This window comes from Ambystoma mexicanum, chromosome 12 (genome assembly GCF_040938575.1).
Source record: "Ambystoma mexicanum isolate Mex_15411 chromosome 12, UKY_AmexF1_1, whole genome shotgun sequence".
Taxonomy (NCBI): Eukaryota; Metazoa; Chordata; class Amphibia; order Caudata; family Ambystomatidae; genus Ambystoma; species Ambystoma mexicanum.
Window position 1 is genome coordinate 92,513,707 of NC_090936.1, and position 22,797 is coordinate 92,536,503.

At 45.0% G+C, this 22,797-nt stretch overlaps 1 protein-coding gene across 2 annotated transcripts in view; it reads right to left on the bottom strand.

Moving 5' to 3' along the window:
- Nucleotides 1–22,797, bottom strand: part of RELN (reelin) — a 2,335,047-nt gene that overhangs the window by 722,022 nt on the left and 1,590,228 nt on the right. For both annotated transcript variants that reach the window (XM_069628072.1, XM_069628071.1), the window contains exon 21: nucleotides 1,526–1,718. In XM_069628072.1, coding sequence (XP_069484173.1) covers nucleotides 1,526–1,718 — 193 coding nt within the window. The remainder of the gene's footprint in view (nucleotides 1–1,525; nucleotides 1,719–22,797) is intronic.

Consider the following 22,797-nt stretch of genomic DNA (forward strand, 5'->3'; position numbering starts at 1 on the left):
AGAGGGGCGCCCAGACCTACATTTTAATGTAATATGAAGACGTTTGGGAATACAGCTATATAAAACCCTGCCCTGAAGAGTGCCTACACTTGAAACACTTGTTGGCAAGTAAAGTTCCAAAACCAAGCTGAGATATGAGTTGTGCAACACACTAGCCTTGTAACTAAGATGTGGAATAACGAATGCAATCTCTATGCATTCATGCACAATTTGGTGGCAAAGGCCTACATGTGATATTAATTTGAAGAATGTGGGAGGCATTTACAGACATCCTTTCCAAACTGGTCATAAGACTGTGTTCACTAGCAATGCGGCGGGATTATCAAGGGCAAGGCTGTACAGAGCAGGTCGTATAAACTGCGTGTGGATTTGTAGGCAGCTGGCGGCATTACCAGAAATATGCATGGCATGGATATAGTCCTCTTTCTAAGCCTACAAAATCAGTGCTTTCCATCTTCTTGCTGTGTGTTTATAGTAGAGGTGTGTTCATCAATTGAATGAACAGCGGGCTGCCATTTTCGTTCTGAAGCCCAACACACTTTTTTTGTGAGCAGCCCGACTGTTGATTTCCTTGTGTCCGTGTTGAAACTTTGCCCGCTGAAGCGGACAGTGCCAAGAGTAGAATGGAAGTTATAAGAATGGGGTGATGAGTGCCAACAGAAATCCAGGAATCAGAAATGTGATTCCCTTAATGAAGTACAGGATTAAACAATGGGGCAGGGAGAGGTTTGATGTCCCCTATATGTTTGTATTCCAGCATCAGAATACGAGGTTTAGACCCGGAAACGGTTACACTTAGGATTCTGAATGTGGAGGAGGAATGGTCAGTTGTGAGATCCTATAGACAGCAGCATTACCCTGTCATGGTGGCAACCGATGGCAGTGCAAGGAATGAAGCTAAGCTACGGGGTCTCCCTCTAGGCTTCCACTCATCAGGAAACCCAGCTGAGAGAGAAAGGGAGGACACCCTGGGAGCCCAAGAAAGGTAATCATTCAGTGACAGGGATAACCGGATGAAAGATGATGCTCGGCAAGTACCGTGACAGGCCTCTCCAAACTCACATGCAGATCTAAACTCCATATTCAAAGAAATCATTACACATGTTCCAGGTGTTGCACATAAGAGAATACATTCAAATGTATTTACAAAGGAGGGTTGCCTTTTGCATGCACCGCTCCCTACGCCACCCCCGCCACACCCTGCGACCATTTTAATTTTAACCTACTCAGGCAAGACTCCTTAATGTATTCACTGGAAGCCTTCTGGGATGTGAAGATGGAGTGCTTAAACACAGAGGTGCTGTTTGTTTCAATTAAAAGGTAGAAAAAAGGATTGATGTGTTTGCAATGCACTCCGGAAATAAATACATTTGCACGGGGGGGGGCGTGTCCCTACACCACAGAAGGCCAATTTATCATAGTGAGAAATTCCAACTAACCAACGGGCTTCACCTGTTAATTTCATGTGTGCCAAATAAACATGAGTACCCTGCAAAGCAAAAGGGCACTGCCAGGCGATCCTTACCTCTTGCACCAGGTGCCAGGTGAGGCCATGGTTGGTGGAGTACTCCAACATCACTTGGTTGTCCATGTGCGGCGTAAACTGCTCCCCGCACCCCATCACCAGGTTGAACTGTATCATGTATGACGCGCCGATCTGCATGGATTGGGTCTCTACATAGCGCGTGCTGGAGGCCATCTTCGAATCTCCTGTGAAGCTGAGAAACACAATGAAAATCATGACTGCCATGCCAGGAACTGCGCTTGGACTTAATGCAGACAGCACCCTGTAGTGTAACAGAGCACATGAGAAGGCGTGTAAGGATTGACTGACAGCATATGATGTACTAAAAAGTCTGCAAACGCCTAGAAAGTATGGTTTAGCGTTGCACGTTTGTACACCATAAGCACTTTGGACATTAGCATGCATGGCTAAAGTTCACCTAATTTGCATTTCACAAAATGAATGTTATGAACGGAAGATGGCACAAGGGCAACGCGCTGGTCTTGGAAGCAAGACCAGACAGAGCAACAGAGGTTCGAGTCCCGGATCCGCGCTTAGAAGTATTAGGTGCTTTATAAAAAAAAAATTAAATACATCTCCACAGACTTGCAGAAGAGACCTCACACTGCAAAACCTCAATATGGCATTGGAAAATAACATTTCTTCAGCTCTTTGTCTGTGGTTTATTGATGAAATTTGTTCAGGCAGAGCAATATAGAAATGAGAAAATATTCAGGCAGGACACAATTCATCTTATGATTAAAGGAGAATCAGGCGCTGTCTTTTAAAGTGCAGACCTTCATTCATGCAGTCACTCAGGCCGATGGCCGCCAATCAAATCCCCTGGAAGGAGCGTAAGACCTGCACGTTAGAGCTCCCGCCATACTTATCTATCGGTGCAGCACCAAGGCTTAGGAGCTATAAGAGCCGGTGTTCACAGGTTCTGCTTCAGCCCTTTGGTGTCGAGATGTATTGGCTCCTCTTAGTCTATGTTAAGACACAGGGTAAACTAGACTTGCCCTAGAATGATAGCTCGAGCCGTGGCATAGCAGCACCAATAGGCGGTTAGCTTTGCTGTGAGCGATATATCATTGCATGCACTCATTCAATCTTTCTTTCAAATACAATGTAACTGCTAATGGGAATGGCCCTTCCTATCTTCACGTGCGGAGTATGGACAAGTAGAAGAAATAGTCGACTGGCCTTAGAAATAAGATGCATGTGATTATTGTGGATAGATCCTTTTTTCAATTCCTATTTCACCTACATGTTCGCACAACAGGGTTTGCGAACAAAGGATCCTCTCTTGCTCCCTGCCCCATCCCCCTAACTCTCTGGATAGGGGAGATTAGGGGGGGGCACAGAATCGCTGCTCATCAATCCCCAGCAAATCCCCTTTGTCCCCCTGGTTCTCCTCTGGATGCATGTTTGAATGGGAGGTAGCAGATTAAAAGACAAAGGGCCTCAAAGAGGTGGCCACCAACCTTGTATCACCAAATCCGGTGCCTGACTTCCCGGTGCCGCGGGAAGTCAAGCGCCGTATTTTATAAATCCCCATTCCCATGGGAGTGGGGAGAAGAAGCATCAGCGCTGTTGCCAACGGTGGCGGTGCTTCCGTGACGAGTCTGCCTAGAGGGGCCGTTGCGCCCGGCAGTGTCAGACCTGCTGGGCGCAGCAGCCCCGGCAGGCAGACTCATAGTGTGGCGGTCCGGAATTAAGGGTACCAGTAAGCTTACCGGCACCCTTGTTTCTGGACCGCCACACTCATAATGCGGCACAAACTATTATTATCAAAGAACGACATGACAGGAAATATTTTATGCATACTAATTGTCTATGCAGACCTTTAACTCTTTGATTTTTAAGATTATGAAATCCCCATGATGTGCAGTCCATCTATGGCAAGACCAAACCTGATGATGTTCATAAGAGGAGTAGATATTTCAAAGCAGAATCTATGAGACATTGGGCCGCATGATGAGGTCCCTGGTCCGGTATAAATGCCGGAAATATTGCCGGTAATACCAGTGGAGGCATTTTCACTGTGCCAGGAAAACTTGAGTTTGCCAGTGGGGGCTCCTATCTACTAGCAGGCCTGACCTGCCAGGAGTTCAGGCCCCTACTGGCAATGAAATGCCTGAATCGCGGTAATTCCAGCAATCCCATAGGACTCCATTGAATGGGAACTTACCGGCGTCCCCGACATCCATAATATCCAAGTATTACTGGGATATCTGGCGGCAGAGACGGTAGGGGCAGTTTCCTGGTATCCCCCGGGAATTACCGGCGGGATACTGGGAAACTTGAAATGAGCCTCATTAACTAAGTACATGCTTTCTATATCTGCAGACCCATTTTTCCACACACTTCTGCAATTTTAGAAAAATAATATGTATGCATGTTTCCATATTACAGCTCCTCTTGGCACTCGCAGAAGACGAAAAGAAAAATGAACACTTCTTATAGTGCAATCGCAAGCTCATAGAATGCAAAATATGCGTGCTTTGTGGGTGGGCCTTTATTGCTATATGCGAAGAAACATAAGAAACCTTTAAGAGAAGAACTTTCCACATGGAATTGTCAATCACAGAAAAATTGCAATCCTCTGGCGACATTTTTGGTTCTAGGTTTTGTCAATGGATTACAAGTTAGCCTGGGCAACTCAAATGTATTGATCCATCATCATAGTTTATTTCTACACATGTCAAAAACCTATAAATCGATATACATCACAATTTATAAAATGCAATAACAATGTGAATACCCCTCAAGAAAACCACATTTCCAATACATCAAACAATTTCAAAAGCACCTCGCAAAGGTTCAGAAAGTTGCAGGTACACCTCTCAAAAGTTGTCCTTTTATAATTTTGGACACCCCAGAATCCTCAAACGGCATACCTGGAATTACAAATAGGCATAAGAGCATCATGGGTTCGGCTACTAAACTGTCAGAATTGGCTGCCGATGCTAGGAGGTTGGGAGAACAGGAAAGCAGGCTTGGTTTACATACTCAGGCCCCAATCCTGCCATGAAGTGTCAGATGCACGATGGAGCTTACCGAGCACACACGCTTGCAGGAGAGCCAGTAGTCCCCAGAAAAGCATTGGCAAACATGTCCAAAATATTCTCTGGCTCCCATTTCACTGTAACAACCCTGCAGCATTTAGCAGACAAGAAGTGCCAGGTAAGTCATTAGGCAGACAAATGAATCCCCTACGAGAACTGGATTAAGATCTAATAGGATAGAGATAGAACATAGAATGTGGTTATAGGTTAAAGTAATTAATGTGATAGGAGAATTAAATATGATACTTTTGTAATGGGCACCGATTATCGGGAGGCTATGGTTCAGAATGCAATAGGTATAATTCAGATAGTAACTTCTATGTGGCTCAGTTTGAACTGAACTGATGTGTGGCTGACACGTTGCAGTTCTTTTTGGTTTGTTTATGTTCTATGTTGTCTGTCTATGTTAGTTGTGTTGTTTGTATCTATGTAAGGGAGAGGACGCATGCTTTCTAAAGGATCAGGAAAACTTTAATAGTCACAAAGATTTCTATTGTTGTTTGCAAGAGAGATTTAACTGTACAATATGAATAGACATGGTTACTGATATACTTATGATGAACCTGCAATATAAAAATTACTATGAAATAGAAGAACAAGTTACTTACCAACTGTAACGTTCTTTCGATTGGATGTTCCTCCCACGTATTCCTCATCTTAGATATATCCTTACCTTCAGCTTTGCTGCTTCGGAAAGTTTTTCTCTCTCCACCAGAGGGCGCTCCACTCGAGGCGGCGGCGTCGATGTCCCTCGGCAGCATCCATCGAGCGCCGATGTCATCCGCTGTATAAATGCCTTGAGCGCCCGCGTTGGCCTCAGTTGTTTTTTCGTGTATTAAAGCCCATGGATTGTAGTTAAAGGTGTGCCTCTTTTGACCCAAACCTTAAAAGAATGTAGAGTGTAAAGCACATAAACTGTACTGCGGGGTAGGTTGGGAGGGTTGATGAGGAATACGTGGGAGGAACATCCAATCGAAAGAACGTTACAGTTGGTAAGTAACTTGTTCTGCAAATGGATTATGTCCTCCCTCGTATTCCTCATCCTAGAGAGACTCCCAAAGCAATTTTGTATTGGAGGTGGGAGTACAGACATGTTTTAGTCATGTACAGAATGAAGTACTCATTTAGCAAATAGACCTCCTTGAGAGGTAGTTAAATCCAGAGCATAATGTTTTATGAAAGTGTGCATGGATGACCATGTGGCTGCTGCACAAATATCTTGTACAGGGACACCCCTTTGAAGTGCTGTTGAAGTTGCCATGCCCCTAGCTGAATGAGCTCTCAACCCATTGGGGGGGATCTTTCCCAGCCAATCTATAACATTCGGTTATAGCTAAGATTATCCATCTAGATAATGTTTCTTTGGTTACAGCTAGTACTAATTTACAGCCAGTGTATCCCACAAACAGTTGGTCACACTGACGTATTTTTGCCAATCTTGAAATATAAAAGCTAAGAGCTCTTCTAGGATCTAATCTATATAGTCGTTCCTCTTCCTTACTTGTGTGAGGAGGAGGGTAGAAAGTAGGTAGTATTATTTTTTGTGACAGGTGAAAATCTGAGATGATTTTTGGCAAAAAAAGAAGGTTTGACCCTAAGGACAACTTTATCTTTCTAAAAGATGGTGTGAGGAGGACCACTAGAAAGTGCCTGCAACTCACTTACCCTGCGGGGTGATGTCAATGCAATTAGAAGTATTGTTTTCAGAGTAAGAAGCCTTAATGGAAAAGAATGTAAAGGCTCAAATGGAACAAATGTGAGGAACTTTAGTACCAAGTTTAAATCCCACACTGGAACTTGAAAGGGTATTGGAGGAAACACATTATTTAGACCTTTTAAAAACGTTGTTGTCAAAGGTATCTTAAAGTAAGATTCCTCCTCTGACGAGCGCTTGAAAATAGATAGCGCTGCTAAGTATCCTTTTATCGTACTAACCTGGAGCCCCAGATTAGCCAAATGTAACAGAAAAGTTAATACTGTAGGAATATTACACTGAAAAGGGTCCACATTCTTATCCCTGCACCAGTTACTGAACTTGTTCCAATGACACCGGTACATGGATTTAGTTGCTGGCCTTCTGGCCGAAAGCAAAATCTCCATAACGTCATCTGAAAGGTCCCAAATGTGGTCAAAATTTCCACATTTCTTATGGTCTTTACCCAGTTTCGGAATTAACGTTATCATGGCCTCTTGCATTGAAGGGCATAAAGTCCCCTTATGTATAAAACAATTAAATAAATCACGTAAAAAGGTAGCCAAAGTAAGCCCAAAAGACGTAAAAAACCCTGTGTGCAAGCCATCTACTCCTGGCGATTTACCAATAGTGAGCTGCTCAATTACCAGTAAGATCGCTCCAATCTCTATCTTGGCTTCCAAAGCAGCATTTGTCTAAAGTACTAAATAATTGATCTAGATCAAGTACTAATGGGAAGATGTCCTCCGTGTATATAGATTTATAGAAAGAGCTGAAACATTGGCAAATGTATGTGTTTTTAACTACTGTACAACCCTGTTCTTCAACGCTTTGATGCCTCCATCATTCCCTTCAACCTACTAGCTAATAACCTACCATTCTTATCACCATATTCCCAGTATTTTTGCCTCACAAAAATGGCCCCTTTCCGCCAACATATTAGTCATATTCTTCAAATCCTCCTGTGCGTGGATCATCTTCAAATGGTCCCCTATTCTCTTAGTTTGTGCATATCTTCGTTGCAGGTTGGCGAGTACCCTTTCCAAAATATGTATCTCTTTTAGTCCTGCCTTCCTAGAGTGAGAATTCCTATTAATCAGTTCACCCCTCGCTGTACCTTTAAAACTATCCCATATAATTTGAACGTCTGCTGAACCCGTATTTTCCTTAAAGAACACCTCAATGAACGTTTTAAAATGTGTTATCTCTTTTTCGTCCTTTAAGATACCTGTTTTCAGGCGGCATCTAAGAAGATTAGATCCCCTTCCACCCAGCGTCAGACGTAAGTCCACCAGAGCATGATCTGAGATTTTGCGCTCCCTAATGTCTATACATAATACCTTATCAATCAGTCTATCAGAGAGTAGTGCATATTCAATTCTGGAGAATGAGCCATGCACTGGCGAGTAGAAAGAGCATTCTCTCGCAGACGGATGCATGGTCCGCCATACATCTATTAAATCAAATCTCTTAATAAAGAGGTTAAATTCATTGCTTATCCTGTGATTCGTATTTCTGCATGATTCTGAACGGTCAACAACATGGTTGAGAACACAGTTGAAGTCCCCACCAAGTATAATTGTCTCTTCATGCATGTCACTTAATAATTGGGTGATCCCCTCGAAAAAATGCTTGTTGGGTGGGCACGGACCATATACACGTCCTAGTGTTATCACCCTACTGCCATAGAGCATGTCCACAAAGATCATTCTGCCTTCACCATCCAAAGCTACTCTTTCAATTGGACATGTCCAGAAGGTCCGGGTACCACGTTCTCCTGGACCTATCGGGGCAATTAGGATCATGGTTTTCCTGAACTTTCTCAACCTCCTGATTACCTGAGGGATCACAGGAACTGGAGGGAACGCATACAGAAGAGGAAACTCCCACTCCACTACGAATGCGTGTCCTAGAGCTCCTCTCGGGGGAAATTCCCTTGAGCAGTACAGTTCGCACTTCCTGTTGACAATGGTCACGAACAGATCCACTTGTGGGGTTCCCCAAAGGGCGAAGATCTCTTGAAGGACTTCCTGAGCTAGTTCCCACTCGTGGGAGACTGTGCTCTGCCTGCTCAGAGCGTCTGTCGCTGTGTTTTGCTCTCAGGCTAGGTGAATTGCAGCAGACAGAGAGATCCTTTCTTGTATTGCCCAGAACCAGAGCTTCTCTGCACAGTGGCAGTGACCCTACTCCTGCTCTCTTGTTGAGGTAGTACATGGCCACTGTGTTGTCCGTCATTATCAGGACATTCTTTCCCAGTACAGAGGGCAGGAAGGCCTTCAGCGCTAGTCTGATTGCCCTCAGCTCTAATAGGTTGATGTGTAGTTTGGACTCCGATGGAGACCAACGACCGCTGATTGTCAACTCGTTAGTGTGAGCGCCCCACCCCGTGAGTGAGGCGTCCGTTACTACTGTTATCTCCGGCCATGGTTGCCAAAAAGATTCTCCCCTGAGGATATGTTCCTTGCAAGCCCACCATTGTAGATCCTGTACTACCCTGGTTGGAACTTGTAAAAGATATGACTTCTCCCCTGAAAATTGGGACCATTGAGGTCTGAGGGCAATTGAAGGGATCTCATCCTCAATCTGGCTTCTGGCACCAGAGAAATGCAGGATGCCATGAGACCGAGCAACCTGAGAAAATCGAAGGCCGGTAGATGCTGGGCATTCTGGAATTTTATTACCATCTGCAGAATGTGGTGAGCTCTCTCTTCGGGAGGGGAGGCTTTGCCCGAACAAGTATCCAGGACTGCTCCGATAAACTGGAGCTTCTGTGATGGTATCATGTTTGATTTTTTAAATACAGAGAAAACCCTAGTTTGTGAAGGAAGTGGCAAGTCTTGGGCAGATGATCCTGGGCTTGTTCTGGAGAACGTGCCCTGATCATCCAATCGTCCAGATAGGGGTGGACGTGAATCCCCCCTCTTCTGAGATTCGCTGCCACTACCGCCGTCAACTTGGTGAAAACTCTCGGGGCGGAGGTCAACCCGAATGGCAGCACTCGAAACTGATAGTGAGAATTGCCAATTGCGAACCTCAGGTACTTTCTGTGGTTGAGATGGATTGGCACATGAAAGTAAGCATCGTGAAGGTCCAATGATACCAACCAGTCTTCAAGTTGGAGAGCCTGAAGGATTTGAGAAAGAGTAACCATCTTGAACTTGTCCTTCCTGAGGAACTTGTTCAAGTCTCTCAAGTCCAAGATGGGTCTCAATCCTCCGTCTTTCTTTGGTATGAGGAAATATGGGGAATACCAACCATTGTTCCTCTCCGCTACAGGTACATGTTCTATTGCACCTTTCTGTAGCAGGGTTAAAACTTCCCGTAACAGGAGCGGGTCTGGATTTTTGGTAGAGTTGTATCCCGGGGGGTGATTCTGAGGTTTCTTTTGAAAAGGAAGGGAGTAACCTTGGGATACTGTTTCCAGAGCCCAAGCATCTGAGGTAATGCCCCGCCATTCCTGCAGATGCTATGAGATCCTGCCTCCCAATGGGGTCTTGTGGATCAAAACTCAGAGTGGTTTTGCGGCAGCTGCAGCAGCGGGTGAAGGGACAGATGCCGCTGCTGGGGCAGATCTAGCACCTCTTCCTCGTCCCCGAGGAAATCTCTTTTGTCCTCTTTGACTGGCCTGTCCCCTTCCTTTCCCAAATGAGGAGTAAAAACGAAAGGGACAACCCCTCTGGGAAGATGAGCCTGTGTAGGGGCGTTGTTGAGGTTGTCTTATAGCGGCACTGAGTGATTTTCCCGCTGCCTTGGAGGTCTGCAGCTTCTTCAAACTTTCATCCGCCTTGCTGCCAAACAACCTTGAGCCGTCAAATGGCATATTAAGAAGTCGGGATTGTACATCCGGTGCAAAACCTGACTTTCTTAGCCATGCAAATCTGCGTAGCACTGCGCTAGATGCCATGGACCTACTGATACTGTCAGCTGTGTCCAAACCTGCTTGAAGGCATTCCCCCAAAGCCTCCTTTCCATCCCTTACTATGGATAGGAACCCATCACGTTCCTCACCTTCTGGGATGTATTGAGCTGCCCTGCAGTCCCACAGGGTATATGTAAATCTCGCCAGGGTGCAAGATACATTTGTGGATTTTAGAGCCATGATGTAAAAATCTTTCTAGACCATGCATCAATCTTTTTATCATCCCTATCAGGGGGAATTATAGGGTATGCAGCATTCCTAGTTGATGTAGCTGCTTGAACTACCAGACTTTCTGGAGATGGGTGTTTACTTAAATACTCTGGATCAGAAAGACAAGTTCTATATTTTGACACATATTTCTTATTTACTGCTGGAATAGTTTCAGGTTTTTCCCAAGCAGTATTAACCTTCCTTTGTAAAGCTAAATGAAAAGGAAGTATGGGGTCTGGCTGAGGTCCTCCTGACAAGATATCAGTCATGTCATCATCCTGATAGACAGGTGAATTTCTACCCCATCCCATGAATTCCGTAACCCTGTTCATTAATTTTCTATAACCTGCATCAGCATGTTCTGTTGGGTCAGGCTTTTCAAATTCGTATTCTGGAGAAGTATCCAGGCCACTTGCTGATTGCAAGCACTCAGAGATCTTGCATCTTAGATTGAGGATCAACTAATTCCTCAGGGACTTGTCTTGTACCAAATTTAACACCTGCAGATGAAACCTCTTCTTCATCTTCTTCCTCTTCTCCTGACGACATTCCTTCATATATAGATGATATGGTCTTAAAAAAATCATGTCTACTTTCTGGGTGAAACACCTTTTCAGGTATCATGGGTTTTAACATTGGTGTTGATCTCACCATTGTAATGGGTGTCGACGTCGACAGAAGCGTTGATGGCGTCGATGTTGTAGCTACTACCTTCGATGTTGTCGAGGTAGTCTTCGATGGGTTTGAAGGAATCATCAATGTCGTTGAAGGAGTTGTCGAGAACATCGACGCTGTCGAAGGAGTCTTCGATATTGTCGATTGTGTACTCAACGTAACCTTTTTAGATTGGGTCATCGACCCCTTGTGTTTGACCGCCTTCGATGGAGGCTTCGGACATGTTTTGGACGAGGACTTTGATGACGTCTGAAAATCTAACACCTTTTTCTTATGTTCTACCTCTGATTTATGCACCGGAAGGTTTTTCTTTTGAGGTGTTTGGGAAGATTCCATGGAAGACACCCTCGACAATTTTTTGTTGGATTTCCTCGTCTTGGACCTTCCCCTGTCACTTTTATTGTGCGTAGGGGCATGGTCTTCATCAGACATTTTTGAGGGGGTCTGGGCCGCGTTCGCAACATTTTGTAACATAGATACTCTGAAAGCTTCCCACTTTTTAGGGGAGTCATGTCTTGTCGGACATGTTATAACTTCCTCAGATGATGTCGAGGAAGAGGAAGAGGGAGACCGGTGTCGTCTTTTCTTCGCTTTTTTAGATGAAGAAGAAGAGGAGTTCCTGGATCTACTCCTCGACCTAGATTTTTTATGACGTTTTGTAGAAGACTCAGCCGAGTCTTTCCTCCCTCTCGAAGAAAACTTCGAGGATTCCTCCCCCACCGCCAGTTTACCTCTTCGTTCTTTTAAGGCCTTATGGGTCATTGACTGCCAAGAACCGCAGTCATCAATCCGATGGTTGGAACCGAGACACCAGAGGCAATTTCGATGAGGGTCAGTCAGCGACATCTTTCTCCCACATTTCTGGCATTTCTTAAAACCAGTTTTCGGTGTGGAAGGGTTCGATGAAGACGACAGAATCGTTCAAACTGAAGCGCCGTTTATCTCGATCCTAAGCGAAGCTAACGAAAAATGAAACTGAGGGTAACGGGCGCACTCGAGACATTTGTACAGCGGATGACGTTGGCGCTTGACGGATGCCGCCGAGGGACATCGACGCCGCTACCTCGAGTGGAGCGCCCTCAGGTGGAGAGAGAAAAAATGTCCGAAGCAGCAAAGCTGAAGGTAAGGATATATCTAAGATGAGGAATACGTGGGAGGACACAATCTGTTCGAATGAAGGATTTCAAGTTTGTGACCTGGAACGTTAAAGGCTTAAATTGTCCACAAAAAAAGGAAAGAAAGTGATGGCAAAGATATGGAGAATAAAGGCTGATGTAGTACATTTGCAAGAAACACACTTGCTAGATGAGACTCTGAAACATCTGACTAATGTAAAATACTTGCGTGAATGATCAAATTGCCATTCTTCAAAATCAAGGGAAGTTAGCATTTTGTTTAGAAAGGGCCTAAATTTCAAAATTGAAAGAGTAGCTTTGGATGGTGAAGGCAGAATGATCTTTGTGGACATGCTCTATGGCAGTAGGGTGATAACACTAGGACGTGTATATGGTCCGTGCCCACCCAACAAGCATTTTTTCGAGGGGATCACCCAATTATTAAGTGACATGCATGAAGAGACAATTACACTTGGTGGGGACTTCAACTGTGTTCTCAACCATGTTGTTGACCGTTCAGAATCATGCAGAAATACGAATCACAGGATAAGCAATGAATTTAACCTCTTTATTAAGAGATTTGATTTAATAGATGTATGGCGGACCATGCATCCGTCTGCGAGAGAATGCTCTTTCTACTCGCCAGTGCATGGCTCATTCTCCAGAATTGAATATGCACTACTCTCTGATAGACTGATTGATAAGGTATTATGTATAGACATTAGGGAGCGCAAAATCTCAGATCATGCTCTGGTGGACTTACGTCTGACGCTGGGTGGAAGGGGATCTAACCTTCTTAGATGCCGCCTGAAAACAGGTATCTTAAAGGACGAAAAAGAGATAACACATTTTAAAACATTCATTGAGGTGTTCTTTAAGGAAAATACGGGTTCAGCAGACGTTCAAATTATATGGGATAGTTTTAAAGCTACAGCGAGGGGTGAACTGATTAATAGGAATTCTCACTCTAGGAAGGCAGGACTAAAAGTGATACATATTTTGGAAAGGGTACTCGCCAACCTGCAACGAAGATATGCACAAACTAAGAGAATAGGGGACCATTTGAAGATGATCCACGCACAGGAGGATTTGAAGAATAAGACTAATATGTTGGCGGAAAGGGGCCTTTTTTGTGAGGCAAAAATACTGGGAATATGGTGATAAGAATGGTAGGTTATTAGCTAGTAGGTTAAAGGGAATGATGGAGGCATCAAAGTGTTGAAGAACAGGGTTGTACAGTAGTTAAAAACACATACATTTGCCAATGTTTCAGCTCTTTCTATAAATCTATATACACGGAGGACATCTTCCCATTAGTACTTGATCTAGATCAATTATTTAGTACTTTAGACAAATGCTGCTTTGGAAGCCAAGATAGAGATTGGAGCGATCTTACTGGTAATTGAGCAGCTCACTATTGGTAAATCGCCAGGAGTGGATGGCTTGCACACAGGGTTTTTTACGTCTTTTGGGCTTACCTTGGCTACCTTTTTACGTGATTTATTTAATTGTTTTATACATAAGGGGACTTTATGCCCTTCAATGCAAGAGGCCATGATAACGTTAATTCCGAAACTGGGTAAAGACCATAAGAAATGTGGAAATTACAGACCGATTTCACTACTTAATGTGGATTTTAAAATATTTGCAAAAATACTAACAAATAGAGTAGAGAAATGCATTGGATACCTAATTCATGATTCTCAGGTTGGCTTTATGAGGGGTAGATTTGGATACGACAAAATTAGGACCATCATAAACATAATGGGGCTTAGCAAAACTGTGATTCATGATACAGTGCTAGCATTTATGGATGCAGAGAAGGCATTTGATAGAGTGAAATGGACATTCCTGGAGTTTACTATGCAGAAAATGGGGTTTGGTACACGATTTTTAAAGGCAATTAGATGTCTACATAATGCTGCGAAGGCAAGGATCTGGGTGACTAATGAAGCTTCTGGCTCATTTACTCTTGAACGGGGCACAAGATAAGTCACTGTTTTTATTTAACATTGCTTTAGAGCCGTTTATTGCATATATACATTGGGAACAAGGTATTAGTGGACTTAAGTTTGGAGACAAAGAAATTAAAGTTTGTCCGTATGCCAATGATATATGGTGGTTATACTATCAAATCCGGAAAAGGGAAGTACTATTTTGAAAAATGCATTTGAAAGCGTGAGCAAACTTTCAGGACATAAGAGTCAACTGGGCGAAATCAGAGGTCTTTGCGCTCTCAGAGACGCAGGATGGAACTGTAAATGGTCAGATTCACAAGTTAAATATTTAGGAATTTACCTTATGAGAGATCTGAAGAAAATGGTAGAGTTTAATGTGGTAAAATTGATAGGGGAATTGATGAGAGATGCTAGAAAATGGGAATGCTTAACTTTAAGAATTCGGGCCAAGGTCAATGCGATTAAAATGACTTTGTTACCAAAGGTGTTATATTTTGTTCAATCACTTCCCTTGCTCTTCACCAAAAAACTGTTTAAAAAAACTGATAGAATGTTTCTGAATTTTATGTGGGGAGAAAAGAAGAAAGCAACAATTCCTAGATATATTATGATACGCAGCGTACAGCAAGGTGGTTTTGGCTATCTGGATCTTATTAAATATCATAAGGACTTTATACTGAAGAAAGCCACTCACTATATGGCACCCACAAATATACGAGAACCATTTTGGTTGACAATTGAAAAAGATATATAATAACAATTTGAATTAGATAGCATATATTCAATGGGAAGAATACCAATGAATTTGCATTAATTATCCACTATAGAGGTGACACATGCAACCCTTATTTCCTGGCTGAGTGATGCTGATAAGAATATCCATCTACATTATAAGGCCTCACTTTGGGGGAACCTCGGGCTCCAAATTCGAAATAAATCCCTATGCTGGCGCAGTTGGATCTTAAAAGGTGGTCTGAAAATAAGGGACGTCATGCAAGATGGGCAGATAGTACCCTTTAAGGAGCTACAGAGCAAATTTGGTCTAGGGGCAGAGAATGACGTAGATTTAAGAAATTAGAGACACTCTTGCAGCAGAGACTGAGAATGTTACAGGGCCCAATAGAGAAAGAACCTCCGGGATGTGCCATATTCAAGTCCTCGCCCCGTATGGTATCTACCTACATTACTTTAATGCCTTTGGACCATTCCATTATTGAATCATAGGACAAGTTGAAAGGCATTTGGGAGAACGAGCTAAAAAGTATTATTCTAGAGGAAGAGTGGAGAAAAGTACAGCAAGTAGTCTATAAGAGTAAGTTAGATCTAAGGCTCACACATCAGAAAATCCTGGGTGGCCTACACTGGACGCCAGTGCGCATGTACAGTCTTGGTCTTTTGGACAATGAGATGTGTTGGGAGTGTGGGAAAGAGAGGGGGACTTTGATTCATATGTTATGGAAATGTTCTAGTTCTGCTGGTTTTTGGGGCAATGTACTAGACAAGCTAGATACGTGTTAAGCTTTGATTCAAGACAATTAAACAAAATGAACACCAGAGAATAAATCAAGGTTTGTAAAGGATACAGGCTGGTAGTAGCAAAGGATACACTCGAAGTCTTCTTCCAACGGAGATGTCGGAGGTAGAACGTAGCGTATCAAAGAGAACCTTCTAAATAATGTCACTCTCTGACTAGTAAAAACCTACAGTCAGATAGAGCTATTAGTGGGAAGGGCATGGATGGACCACGATTCACCAAGCTGTAGATAAAGAGGAACTATTTAGAATGCTGTTTGAGAAGTAGGAAAATATGAACCTACATTGTAAGCACTGACCTGGATATGCAGCCAAGGAAGTCCTAGGAAGTCCAAAGAATCCAAGGAAACAACGGCAAGGGAAGGGTAGTGAGGGTTCTAACCCGAGCGGAACAAGGGCCGCACTAGAGACGGGTTGGTGCACACGCAGGAAAGCGTCCAAAATCCCGTGCACATGTAGGAGATGTGAAGAAGGTCTTGATCCAGGAAAGCACGCCCAAGCAGTAGGAGTTCGGTAAGTAAGGCAGTGATGATTGACTGAGGTAGAGCTGAGTCTTGGTAGACTGGAGCGGAGTGGAATGCAGAGCTGGCCTCTGCAAAGTCTGAAGCAGAGAGGTATGCAGAGCGGTATGCAGAGCGGGACTCTGCAGGGTCTGAAGTAGATTGAGGCAGAGCGGGTTGATGGAGTAGCCTAGAATATGGCTGTGCGGCGACTCCGAATGGAAAGAGGAGAGGAGTGCCGCTTGGAGCACGGAAAGGACCGAGCTCGAGGAGGAACTGGAGTTGCGGGAAACTGCGTCAGAACGCAGGAAGGCAACCGTACCCTGGTAAGTACGGCAACTGCAAGGAAACAGCAGCAGTAATCTCCAAAACAAATGCCTTGGAAGGCAGGCGCCTGCGAGGAACAGCAGACAAGCTCCGGAACGCGAGGATCACAAACAACGATCAGAAGCGCATGTGCAAGGCTTCCGTTTCCTTAAATGGTGTCAGCTGACAAGCGTACGTACGTAGACGTCACTGGGCTGGTCATGTGAAAACGTGATCTTAGCAATAGCGTCTCCCGGACAGCTTCCATTGAGTATAGAATGGTCTAGCCGTTCTCAAAGCTGATGACAACGGGAAACAGGAACGTGTAGGTGTAGCAAAGGAGCCGGATGGGGAGGCAGGTATGACAGTGCCATCCCCCAAAGAGCGCCTTATTCCTCTTGCCGCATGGAAGCGATGCAACAAAACTGGAGCATGGATATTCGACAAAGGCTCCCAGGACCTATCTTCCCGGACCGTAGCCTTTCCAATCAATGAGATAGTGAGGAATTCCGGATCGCATTCTAGAATAGCACAAACCTCATATTCATCGGTGCCCTTCACAGAAACCGCCAAAGGGCGGACAGGCAACCGGGTTCTTGACGCACACGGCTTGACCAATGATACATGAAACACCGGGTGTACCCGCCAGCGTGCGGGCAGATCCAACCGTACAGCAACAGGGTTAATAACCTGTGTGATTCTGTATGGCCCAATAAAACGAGGCAGCAGTTTTCTTTTCCCTGGGATCCTTAAATTTCTGGTAGACAACCAGACAGACATACCAGTTGTGTATCTTGGGGCAACCGTACGGTGCCGGTCAGCATAGTATTTTGTCCTGGTTTGGGCCTTCAATAGATGCCCCCTCAGACTGATATGAAGGGTGGCCAGGGCTTTCAATTTGTCAGTCGCCTCAGGCACTGTGTCGGTCAGTTCCAAATCCATCGGAATGGATTGCGGGTGTTGCCCGTAGAGAGCATAGAACGGGGACATACCCGTGGAGGAATGGCAAGAATTATTGTAGGCGAACTCAGCTGCTGGTAACATTGAAAACCAAGAGGACTGGTATTGAAGACACAGACAGCGTAAGTATTGTTCCATGGTACCGTTAACCCGTTCTGTCTGCCCATCAGTTTGAGGGTGATAGGAACTGGACATGCGATCCTCCATGAGCAGGGCAGAAGTCAGTGCTTTCCAGAATCGGGATGCAAATTGCGAGCCCCTGTCTGTGATAATAACCGAGGGCAAACCAAAAAACCGGAAGACGTGCTTTAGGAACATATCGGCCAGATCCTTAACAGTAGGAATACCTTGACTAGGTATGAACAAGGCCATCTTAGTGAAGTAATCGACTACTACCCAGACCGTGTCGTAACCCTGGACAGAAGGCAGTTTGACTACAAAGTCCATGGAAACCATAAACCAGGGTCTGTGAGGAACCGGTAATGGGTGTAGTAATCCCATAGGTTTACTCGGTGTGTTTTTGCATTGTGCACATAGAGCACACGAGGAGACGTAATCCACAACATCTCTAGTCATCTTGGGCCACCAGCACCATCGTCGTAGAAGTTCCAACGTTTTCCTTTGATCCGGATGAGCTGCGACCAGAGAATCGTGACCCCAATGCAAAGCCTTGGTACGTGTTTCCTCTGTCGGTAAGTACAGGAGTCCGTTCATGAACGGAAGACCTCCTTTGACATAGAGATGAAGGTCATGTATCTCCCGGGGATTAAGTTTAACCCACTCTAGTATATCCTTCTTTAATGAAGGTTGAACAGAACAACCACAGACTACATGGTCTGCCAATAGAAGCGGTTTAGTGTTGTCTGAGTCGTCCACCCCAGAGTGCAGACGGGATAAAGCGTCGGCCTTGGTATGTTCTCTTGCTGGTCTGTAGGAGATGCGGAAGTCAAACTGGGCAAAAAACGAATGCCAATGGGCCTGGCGGCCGTAAGGCATTTCATGGTTTTGATGGCCTGTAGATTGCGGTGATCGGAGTAGACAGTCACCGGGTGTTTTGCACCAAGAAGGTGGTGACGCCATGCGAGCAGCGCGTCTTTGATGGCCAGCAATTCTTTCTCGGTCACCGTGTAGTTCTTCTCGTATGGGGCTAGCTTGCGGGAAAAAAACGCCATGGGGTGTTCCACCCCGGAGTCTTTGCATAACTGAGAAAGGATTGCACCTATGGCCAAATTAGAAGCATCCGCCTTGATGATGTATGGCAGATCAGGATCCGGGTGCTGCAGGATCGGAGCCGTGGTAAAGGCCTCCTTGAGTAGATTGAATGCCCCCTGAGCTCTTGTTGTCCAGCGAAATGGAGCCTTAGGACTGGTTAGCGCGGTAAGCGGTGCCACCACTCTTGAGAAGGAGTGGATAAAAGTATAAAAGTTCGCAAATCCAAGAAAAGACTGCAAGGATTTGATAGAGACAGGTACCGGCCAGTCCAGGATGGCTTTTACCTTGGATCGACTCATTCTGACGCCATGACTGGCAATATCATACCCCAGGAATTCCACGTCCTGTGAGTGGAAGACACATTTCTCTGCTTTGACAAAGAGATGGTTCTCTCTTAGTCTTCGAAGTACCTTGGATACATGCTGTATGTGTTCCTGCAAGGATGTTGAGTATATCAGAATGTCATCCAGGTAAATGACCACAAATTGATCTATGTAATCCCTGAATATATCGTTCATAAAAAACTGAAAGGTTGTGGGGGCGTTGCACAGGCCGAAGGGCATGACAAGGTACTCATATAAACCATATCGGGTTTTGAAGGAGGTCTTCCACTCGTCTCCTGCCCTAATCCTTACAAGGTTGTAAGCACATCTCAAGTCCAGATTATAAAAAACCACTGAAGAGCCCAACTGATCCAACAGGACGTCAATCAAAGGTAGGGGATACTGGTTTTTAACCGTTATAGCATTAAGAGCCCTGTAGTCAATGCAGGGTCTTAAGTCCCCTTCTTTTTTAGGGACGAAAAACAAAGGAGACGCGGCCGGGGACTGAGAAGGGCGAATAAACCCAGTCTGAAGTGCTTTGTTGATGTATTCCTTCAGGACAGCGTCTTCCTGTTTGGTAAGGGAATAAACCCGACCGGTAGGAGTTTTGGCTCCAGGAATCAATTCGATAGGACAATCGTACTGGCGATGTGGCGGCAACACCTCAGCCTTGCCTTTGTCGAACACATCGGCAAACTGATGATATGCCGGAGGTATCGGTGATTTAGGTGATGCCATAGCATTTATTCTTGACAACCCTTCGAGAAAAGCCAAGATTGGGGTATTATGAACCCCACCGGAATCCAGAAAGCAGTGTTCGTTACAATGGTGCGAAGGGTACTGGATATGACCGGTGACCCAATAAATCACAGGATTGTGTAGCTTGAGCAAAGATAGACCCAGAATCACTGAATATTGGGGTGCCGTAATTATGTCAAAAACCATTTTTTCAGTGTGACCATCAGGTAAGGAGACCGTTATAGGTAATGTTTCCTCCGTTACCAGCCCAGAAGACAGTGCAGAACCGTCGACCGTTTTGACTGACTCGGGTACCAGTTTAGTGGTCATAGGAATGGATGACTGTCTGGCAAAAGCAATATCCATGTAGCTATTAGTTGCACCGGAATCTATCATGGCTTGGGTCTGAACAGTGATGTTGTTGAAGTCTAAGGATACCACTACGGAAATGGAAGCATTAAGTGACAAAGCGGAGTCCGTTTTGGTACCCGGCATAGGGACTCCCACTATTGCCGAGCTCTGGCGTTTCCCGGCTTTTTTGTTGGCTTTTTAGGGCAAGCAACCAGTAAATGCTCCGCTGAACCGCAGTACATGCATAAGTTATTCTTGCGACGGTTTTCTCGCTCAGCAGTGGATAAACGACCCCGAATAGCAGCTATTTGCATGGGCTCAGGTTCGCCAGAAGAGGGCTGAGAAACTCCTGGAAGATTTGGTGCGGACAGGAAGTTTTTCTTTTCGCCTTTTCTGGCGGTTCTCCGAGCATCGATTTGTAGAACAAGATCGATCAACTCCATGTATCCTGAGGGTACAACAGGGACTGTTGACAAAGCGTCTTTCAATTCCTCAGACAGTCCTTTACAGAAGATTGCAGTCTTCTTATCGTCTGGCCATTGTGTTTCTGCTGTCAACTGGTTGAATCATGCGAGATAGGCCACTAAAGTTTGGCTACCCTGTTGTAGATTCAACAGTTCCAAATCGGTGGCCTGAGTAGAATACCTCATGTCGAAAACCCTGCTCCTGGCTGACAGCAGTTCATCGCAGTTATATAGCAGAGGGCTGTTGGTCTCCAACAATGGATTCGCCCATGCAGGGGCCGTGCCCCCCAAATGCGACAATACGAAAGCCGCTTTGGTTGTCAAATCCGGAAATGAATTGGGTCTACACAAAAAGTGGAGACGACACTGATTAACAAACGTGCGGTAGTTCTTTGGGTCTCCAGTAAATCTTTCAGGTGGAGCCAGAGGGAATTGGGTTGGCATCAACACTTGGACGGTTTCCCTTTGCGGTACAGACGCGCCTGAAGTAGAGGCAACAGGAACTGGGGCAACCCTTCCTAGTGAGGAAGCATGTATGGCGTCTTGCATTACGTCCATACGATGGCGCATGGTGTCCTGAGCAGTGATCATTTCTTGCCTTAAATCCGACACCAATTGGGTGAGGACAGACAGAGGATCAGACTCCTCCAACATGGCTTCTGATTCTGTTAAGCTTTGATTCAAGACAATTAAACAAAATGAACACCAGAGAATAAATCAAGGTTTGTAAAGGATACAGGCTGGTAGTAGCAAAGGATACACTCGAAGTCTTCTTCCAACGGAGACGTCGGAGGTAGAACGTAGCGTATCAAAGAGAACCTTCTAACTAATGTCTCTCTCTGACTAGTAAAAACCTACAGTCAGATAGAGCTATTAGTGGGAAGGGCATGGATGGACCACGATTCACCAAGCTGTAGATAAAGAGGAACTATTTAGAATGCTGTTTGAGAAGTAGGAAAATATGAACCTACATTGTAAGCACTGACCTGGATATGCAGCCAAGGAAGTCCTAGGAAGTCCAAAGAATCCAAGGAAACAACGGCAAGGGAAGGGTAGTGAGGGTTCTAACCCGAGCGGAACAAGGGCCGCACTAGAGACGGGTTGGTGCACACGCAGGAAAGCGTCCAAAATCCTGTGCACATGTAGAAGATGTGAAGAAGGTCTTGATCCAGGAAAGCACGCCCAAGCAGTAGGAGTTTGGTAAGTAAGGCAGTGATGATTGACTGAGGTAGAGCTGAGTCTTGGTAGACTGGAGCGGAGTGGAATGCAGAGCTGGCCTCTGCAAAGTCTGAAGCAGAGAGGTATGCAGAGCGGTATGCAGAGCGGGGCTCTGCAGGGTCTGAAGCAGATTGAGGCAGAGCGGGTTGATGGAGTAGCCTAGAATATGGCTGTGCGGCGACTCCGAATGGAAAGAGGAGAGGAGTGCCGCTTAGAGCACGGAAAGGACCGAGCTCGAGGAGGAACTGGAGTTGCGGGAAACTGCGTCAGAACGCAGGAAGGCAACCGTACCCTGGTAAGTACGGCAACTGCAAGGAAACAGCAGCAGTAATCTCCGAAACAAATGCCTTGGAAGGCAGGCGTCTGCGAGGAACAGCAGACAAGCTCCGGAACGCGAGGATCACAAACAACGATCAGAAGCGCATGTGCAAGGCTTCCGTTTCCTTAAATGGTGTCAGCTGACAAGCGTACGTACGTAGACGTCACTGCGCTGGTCATGTGAAAACGTGATCTTAGCAATAGCATCTCCCGGACAGCTTCCACTGAGTATAGAATGGTCTAGCCGTTCTCAAAGCTGATGACACCGGGAAACAGGAACGTGTAGGTGTAGCAACGGAGCCGGATGGGGAGGCAGGTATGACAATACGGTCCTGTCTATAAGTTTCCCCACAGCACCCTTTTCAGCAATTCGTCTGTTGGATGGGGGATGATGCATGGTTGCTAGAGGATATAGATGCTGGATTGACACAGTCCTGATGGTGTCAGTGAAACAGATCTTGAAACTATGGAAAACCAGGAAAAAACCACAAGTGGAGAATTGAGTTAGTGATATGCAATTGTTGTCAGATTTTGAGAAGTGTATGTATCATAAGAGGAATCAGGAGGATGTTTATTTGGATCTTTGGACGCCGTTTAATGATCTGCATGGTCCATAAGAGTAGATTGCATGGGAAAAGATCTAAAGAAAAGTTAATACGAGTGAATATATGTTTACTTATGTGTGTGTAAGTGTGTATTCATGTGTTTTGGCCTCTTTTTTGTCTGACTTTT